This window comes from Bidens hawaiensis, unplaced genomic scaffold (assembly GCF_021521415.1).
Source record: "Bidens hawaiensis isolate Kalapana, Puna unplaced genomic scaffold, B.hawaiensis_p1.1 tig00037178_1, whole genome shotgun sequence".
NCBI classification, from domain to species: Eukaryota; Viridiplantae; Streptophyta; class Magnoliopsida; order Asterales; family Asteraceae; genus Bidens; species Bidens hawaiensis.
Window position 1 is genome coordinate 783 of NW_027496475.1, and position 8,283 is coordinate 9,065.

Below are 8,283 nucleotides of genomic sequence, written 5' to 3' on the forward strand. Positions count from 1 at the left end.
CTCGAAAACCCTATTTTCCGGTAAGTTCGGTTATAGATCGGGTATTGAAAATATCTGGTTCTGGTTTTTGGGTATTACCGAGTACAGGGTCCGGGTCCAGTTCCACGTTATATTACCGGGTTCAGGTTTTTTATGCACCCAACTTTTCATTAATTAGTTTTTGGGGCTCAACGATTCGATTCTTCACCTCTTTTTTACATTAACAAGCCCAACATCTTCTTCCAAAGCACACAAAATTTGGTGGGAACCAATTAACCATTTCCCGCCATTTCCCCATTTCTTCCAAACCCTACCAATTCATATCCTCTCAAAACACTCTTCTTCTTCTTCACACGATTCACACCTCTAATCCACTGTAACAAACAATAAACAAACACACAGCTAATTGCAATGGATGTTATTGACAGATCACAGAAGAATAAACCTTCAGCATCATCATCTGACGGTGTACGTTCAACTCTTCCGCTGTATCGTACGGCTCCCGTGCTAGAAGTCAGACTCGAAGACTTTGAGCGGTTCGCCGTTGACCGCCTTATAGGTTGTTATTACATTATTTTACTTTATTATTATTATAGCTTTATATCTTCACTCTCCGGTTTATTAATTACATTCGTATATGCAAATTGAGTAGCTGTTTGCAGTCGATTGGCTTTTAGGTTGTTACATTATTTAACTACGTCTGTATATGCTAATTGAGTAGCTGTTTGTGGTCGATCGGCTTTTAGGTTGTTACATTTAACTTTATATTTTTACTCTTCGGTATATATATTATGTTTCTGAGGGTGTTTGGGATTGCTTCTTTAAAATGCTTTTTGCTTTTTGGAGAGGCAAAATGTTCAAAATGCCCCTCCAAAAGCACTTTATAACATTTACTATTTGAGGTCGATTGGCTTTAGGTTGTGACTTTATAACATGCCCTCTATATGCTAATTGAGTAGCTATTTGAGGTCGATTGGCTTTAGGTTGTTACATTTAACTTTATAACATTTACTTTTATATTTTCACTCTTCGGCTTATTAATTACGCTCATGTATGCTAATTGAGTAGCTGTTTGCAGCCGATTGGCTTTTAGGTTGTTACATTATATGCAAATTGAGTAGCTATTTGCATTCGATTGGATTTTAGGTTATTACATTGTTCGTCAATGTGAATGAGTAGCTATTAGCGGTCCATTGGCTTCTAGGCTGTTACATAATATGCAAATTGAGTAGCTATTTGTTGTCGATTGGCTTTTAGGTTGTTACATTATACGCAAATTGAGTAGTTATTGGCAGCCGGTTGGCTTTTAGGTTGTTACATTTAACTTTATATTTTCACTCTTTGATCTATAAATTATGTTCGTGTTATCGTGTGTGCTAATTGAGTAGCTAGATACTAAATGTTCGTGTTGCTAGGTTTAGGATTTCGAACGATGCGCTGGCGATTGGCTTCTAGTTTAGATTTAACTTTATGTTTTCACTCTTCGATCTATTAATTGCTTTCGTTTATGCAAATTGAGTAGCTATTTGCTGTTGATTGGCTTTTAGGTTATATTTAACTTTATATTTTTGCTGTCCGGTTTATAAATTATGTTTGTATATGCAAGTTGAGTAGCCATATTTGCTGTTTTTTGGCTCTTAGGTTACATTTAACTTTATATTTTTACTCTTTTATTTATAAATTATGTTTGTATATGCAAAATTGAGTAGCTGGGTTCGCGAAATGCTACATGTTTGTATTACTAGGGTTAGGATTACGTACGGTTCGCTGTCGATTGGCTTCTAGGTTACATTTAACTTTATATTTTTACTTTATGATCTAGAAATTATGTTCGTGTATGTTAATTGAGTAGCTAGATTCATGAAATACGTGTTTGTATTGCTAGGGTTAGGATCCTGAACAATTCGTTGTCTATCGGCTTTTAGGTTACATTTAACTTTATGCTTTTATTCTTTGGTTTATAAATTACATTCGTATATGCAAATTGAGTAGCTATTTGCCGTCGATTGGTGTTTAGGTTACATTAAATTTTATATTTTCACTCTCTGATCTGTAAGTTATGTTCGTGTATGCTAATTGAGTAGCTAGACTCATGAAATACTACGTGCTCGTATTGCTTGGTTTAGGATTTGGAACAATTCGTTGTCTATTGGCTTTTAGTCTACATTTGACTTTATGTTTTCATTCTTTGGTTTATAAATTACATTCGTATATGCAAATTGAGTCGCTATTCGCCGTCGATTGGTGTTTAGGTTACATTAAACTTTATATTTTGACTCTCTGATCTATAAGTTATGTTTGTGTATGCTAATTGAGTAGCTAGATTCATGAAATACTACGTGTTCGTATTGATAGGTTTAGGATTTAAAACAATTTGTTGTCTATCGGCTTTATATAAGGCTCGGGCTAGGCTATTTTTGAGCTTTTTAAGTGTTCTGATTTCGAGTAGTGTGCAAGTGTCTTAGTTTGTTTGCATAATCAGTTTTGACACTGTAGAGGGTTATTATTCATGTTTGCTAAATACAGTTCTCAGAGGGATATCTGATGGACTTGCTAGAGGGAAGAAGCCTGATGAAATGGAGAAATTGGTCAGTGATAGTTTTCTTTATGTTTGCTTAGTTTTTTTACTCTTTAAAACATGATGTTTATTATTTTTTAAACCAAGTAGGTGCGTGATTTATGGAAGGCCAATATGAGACATCCACAAGCATCAGAGGATTTGAACAAAGATTTGATATCTCATTTTGTTTTGCGCCTTGTGTATTGTCGATCGTAAGCTTTTGAATCTCACTATTTGTTTGTTTTCTTTGTGTTTTGATGTCTTATGTGATTTTTGAACTAATTGTGTAATCTTAATTTTGTGATATTTTAGAGAAGAATTAAGGAAATGGTTTCTTTCAATGGAAACCACTCTTTTTCGGTACCGGTTTAAGCTTGAAAATTCCGATCATGTATGTTAATCCAGCTTATTTTTATACACATTGATATATGTATGAATGATTAATCAAGCTTTTCTAGTTCTGATATTGATAATTGGTGTTTTGAATTTCAGTTGGCATTAATGAATGAACTTGGCATTACATACGAAGTTGTCTCCTCAACAGAATTTGGGGTATTAATTCAACTTATCCAACGTGGTTTTCTTGTTCGTGTTTGTTTATGTTCATTTGTTGATGCTATAAATGAATGGTTCATGAACGTAAACGAACAAACATAGATGCGCTAGAATCAATTAAAAGTAAACGTGAACAATAGTGTGCTGGGCTTAAAAAGTTATCAAAACTACACTAAATCCTTAAAAACTTGAATGAATATATTAACAAACGGAAATGAAAAAACTAACAAACATAAGCTAACGAACATAAGTAAACACATATGAACAGATTTAGATGAATGAACGTTCACGAACATAAATGAATGATAAACGAACGAGACATGCGTTTATGTTTCTTTGTTCAACTAATTGAACTATTAGTTTGTTTTCTCAACAAACTAACTTCCCGTATAATGCTTGGTTCCATTACAGCCCTAGAGTCTAGTATTAGATACCGATTAACTATTCTGATGAAGCAAACATATTCTTTGTTTATGATTCATTTCAGGACAATAATTTGCGTGAGAATTTGAACTTGGTTGCACGCTCAGTTAACCAACCTCTACCCACTCGTATGTGATAAATGCATTATCACCAATAATTTAATTTTTAAGTTTTGCTTTCCTTGTTCAAGTGCTTTAACATTTTATTTTTGGTTTTCTTCATTGCAGCTGGTGGCTTATTTAAGGTACGCTGTCTAGTTGAAGTTCCTGCACATTCACTTTATTCATTCAAATTAGAAAGTTATAGTTTTCTAGAATCATATTTCATGTTGGATTCATTTCAATTGATGTAGGTTTCGTTTGAACAAGTTCCAGAACTTGTGGCAACTCGCAAAGTGTTCATTCAGAAAGGATATGCATATGTTGGTGTGAATCAGGTGAGTGAAACATTATTATTAGGGCTCTTTTTGTAACACTAATGTAGTAATGTAGTACAAAGATATATACTAAGCAATGTTTTTATTGTTATTTGATTAGGTTGTCTCATTTGTTGTTCCACACTTTCGTAGCCATCTTTCGAAAGCTCTCGTTCTCACAAACAGGTTACTCTGGAACTTTGTGTCTCTTAGAAATAATTTTTGTCTCTCTTAAATAAAAAAAATAGAAGATTTTACGCATTACAATACAGTTTATGTGACTTTCAGCCCGTTTGAGTTGTCATTTTATAATCTATTTTTTTTAACTGTTTTGAGTCATTGGAGTAAAAAACATACGATCCCATGAAGTTTACTGAGTGCTAATCTTTTACTTCCCAGAAAGTGGACATCTATGATTAGGGAACAAGAAAAAGACCGTCTAACACCAGTGAGTTATAAAATATAAATCTACTTTAATTGTTTTTTTTTTCATTGAATAAAAAGCTAATTTTATTCATTTGTTATGAATTAGATAGTTGAAGCCCTAGCCACTAGTTATTTAGGTCCTGATTATGGCCAGGTATGTTACCTAATTTTACTCAATCTTACTTCAAAATCGTAAAAGTCTTTTCTTGATGTTTGATATTATTGTTATTATCTTAACAGGACAGAGAATTTGGTGAAATATCTTTAAAAGACATCGATCAAGTAGCAAGAACTTCATTTCCTTTGTGTATGCAGCACCTTTTCAACGCGGTAAGTAATATTATACAACTGGTCACTCATTTTTCATTCTAATTTATTAAGATTTTTTTTTATATTTTATCTTTGTTTTCACCAAATATGATCAGTTGAGAGAAGATCATCATTTGAAACATGGAGGAAGGATGCAATTAGGCTTATTTCTCAAGGTAATGTATTTTAAAATATTAATCTGGATAATTGTAATTCTAACCTTTGAACATTTTTCAGGGTGTCGGGTTGAAGTTAGACGATGCACTTGCATTTTGGAAAGCAGAGTTTTCTCAGAAGGTAAACATTGATTATTTAAATATTATATACTTAATGATTTATTTTTTCAAGTGTTAAGTGGATGTTTATTATTAATATCAGGTTGGTTCTGAGAGATTTGACAAAGAATATGCATACGGCATACGTCACAATTATGGTAAAGAAGGAAAAAGAACTGTAAGTATCAACTTTAACTGATCATGCTTATGCTTTATTCTTATAAAAATGCGTTTAACATATTTTAAATGTTACTTTTAGGATTACACACCATATTCCTGTCAAAAGATTATCTTATCAACCCCTGGAGTTGGGGACCATCATGGTTGCCCTTATCGTCATTTTAGGTAAGTTTAGTTACCAAAATTATAAAATCACTTAACTTGGATTAGCGTGTAAACAAACCGAACAAGCACAAACAGGGCTTGCTCATGCTCGTCTGTTTAACTTAAACCAAACAAACAAACAATTTTCTTGTTCATGTTTGTTTTCGTTTATGTTCATTCATTTATATTCTAAACAAAAATTAGAGAATGTAAGTGAACAAAGAAAATTAACGTGTTTTTGCATGTTTGTTAATTTTCCTAAATTTGATTGGATGATAGGTTGATGCATGAAGGGCCAGTTAGTATTGGTATATAAATATAAATATATTTGTAAACGAACATAGACGTACAAAATTTTAATGAATGTTCACAACCGTAAATGAACTAACAAGGTGTGTTTCTGTTTGTTCGTTTACCTAAATGAACAAATATATGTTCATTTTTGTTTGTTTATTATATTAATGACATAAACGACCTTCTTGCGAACGGTTCACAAACTCTTTACTGTCTTACTGAATGTTCAGTTTATTAAGGCTTAACTTGAAACAATAAATCCCTTAACGTTAGATTGCAAGTACTTCAAGCAACATTATCTAATTTTTATTACATCGTTGGAATATCTATCAGCTATTTTACCATTTTACCCTTGGTTTCGTGTCTGCAGTGAAGAAAACCTAAGGGCTGCTCTTGGTAAAATGGGAGTAAGCAGCCGTGCGTTAGAAGATATTATTGAAAAGGCAAAAACTAGACATTATCAGGTCATAACTCATTAATATTTATTGTAAATTTCGTTCTTTTCATCTTTGGAAGTATTAATTTTTATAATATATGTGCAGTTGGCATGCACTTTGACTTTCGAAGCGCTTCATAACACATCTTGTGATGCCGGAATCAACCATCCAAATCAGTACTTTAGTGAAAGTCAAAAGATCCTGAAAGAAAAGGTAAATTTTATTAATAACTGTTTATGTATAATATGTTCAATTGTTTAGAATACTTTTTTTGGTTGCAGAATACGTCAACGGCTTGATGCGTAAATTGTAACTTTCTACAAGTGTTATAGTGTGTACAATGGCAGTGTAAGTATCAACTCTAGGCCTGTAAACGAACCGAACGAACACGAACAAGGGCATGTTTGTGTTCGTTTATTTAATTTTAAACGAACACGAACACTTAATCGAACACGTATTTTGTATTCGTGTTCGTTTATTTGAAAAATGAATATGATCGTGTTTGTTTATGTTCGTTTGTTTAACATCTAAACGAACAGTTCACGAACATAAATTTACATAACTGAATAAAGATAAACAAACATAAATGAACATATATGAACAAAAACAAACACGTACGAACATATATGAACACACTTGAATTAACACAAATGAGCAAATATAAAACCATTTAAGTAGATAACTCTTCCGGATAATAGAGGTGGGCAAATAAACCAGTTAACCGAACCTACCCGAAAACTGAATTGGTTTGTAATTTTCTCCACCAAAACCAGTTAACCGAAACGAAACCGGCCAAAACCCGAACCAAAACCGATCGTCACTGTTCATGAAACCGGTTTCAACCCGAAATGAAACCGATCATACACCGGTTTTGACTTTTATTGACTAACCCGAACCGATTTTAAGTTTTAAACCGATTTATGCACCTCTACCGGATAATGTTTAATTACTTGCTATTAATTTGTAAACAAACATAAATAAACGGACATAAAAGAACATATAAATAAACGAACGTTCACAAACATATATGAACGAGTAAAACATTTGCTCATGTTCATTCGTTTAATTAAACAAACATAAACTAACTTCTTGCTGAATGTTTGATTCGTTTAAAGGCTTACTCAATTCATCTTGTAACTTCTATGGAAGTTAACAAGTCTTTTGATATATTACAATATAATCGATATTTAATATTTATGATTTTATTTACAGGTGGTCATTCGAGTCGCGTTGTGTGGATCCGTATTACTAAATTTATGCACATGTAAATGAGTTTAACTAGTATTTTGTTTGAGTGATTAGTAATATATCTAGGAATCTCTAAATTAAATGCACTTTTAAGCAATTTAAAGAGTTTGATTTCTAACTTGGTTCGTTTTAAGCTACAACGGCAAAAATCCTAAAACTCGTCCTTGCCTTGTCGTTTACCATCCGGCTCACCTTTTTTGATTTTCATTGGCTTACATCCGTAGTCCAATACTCGGATTAAATGGTCTTATCAAATGAGAGCATCACAGCACATGCAAGTATGCGAGTCTGTAAATGCCCTTGCAACGATTTTTGGATTGACAACCGTCATACCGTTAGACCAATATATTAACATATATAACAGTTATAAACTTAATATTAATATATATAACACTGATAAACTTAAAAACGTATTTCTGTTTTTTTACTGTGATATAACTTGTGAAAATTAGTACACAGGAATAAAAATGTATGTAATTGAATGAATAATTGCAACATTGCATTTTAACTAAGTTTTGTGTAGTTAAGTTTCAAGTCAAATAAGAGGTTTTTTTATTAAAATACGACTAAGTTGAAATTTGTTAATGTGATGATTATCTTTTAAAAACTGCTTATTTGATTTTTAAATATCAAATAAGCAATTTTAAGAAGCTCAGCCAAATAACCCTGAATGGTTATTATTCTTTACTACGCTAAGGTTATAATCATTTTTATTAAACGGCTTTAGTGCAACTTGTTCGAAACCTAAAACAATGGTATTCTCCTTTGTTGGATTCAAATTGAGACCCTTAGGAGTTGCCATAAGTGTAGTACGAACCTGATACATCCTCTTGCCTCATGCTTAACATAGGTAGCGTTTGACTCACGATTACTATAAAACTAGGGATGACAATGGGTCGGGTTTAAGTAATTCCAAACCCATACAATGTTATAAAATCTTGTCACAAACCCATCCTGAATCAGGCGGGTTTTTATTGGTAATTACCCATTAGGTATCGGGCAAACCCACGGAGTTTCGGATATACCTGTTAAATTATT

The 8,283-nt window shown here is 32.5% G+C and overlaps 1 protein-coding gene across 1 annotated transcript; it reads left to right on the forward strand.

Annotated features, from left to right (window-relative positions):
• The first annotated feature begins 342 nt into the window (after positions 1-342).
• Positions 343-6,304, forward strand: LOC143589032 (putative DNA primase large subunit). Its single transcript, XM_077069894.1, has 19 exons — positions 343-538; positions 2,506-2,567; positions 2,648-2,751; positions 2,852-2,930; positions 3,032-3,091; positions 3,582-3,645; positions 3,745-3,761; positions 3,870-3,953; positions 4,054-4,118; positions 4,332-4,380; positions 4,465-4,512; positions 4,599-4,688; positions 4,784-4,843; positions 4,905-4,964; positions 5,046-5,120; positions 5,202-5,287; positions 5,931-6,024; positions 6,103-6,210; positions 6,279-6,304. The coding sequence occupies exons 1-19, from the start codon at positions 391-393 to the stop codon at positions 6,294-6,296; spliced, it is 1,371 nt and encodes a 456-aa protein (XP_076926009.1). The 5' UTR covers positions 343-390; the 3' UTR covers positions 6,297-6,304.
• The last annotated feature ends 1,979 nt before the right edge of the window (positions 6,305-8,283 follow it).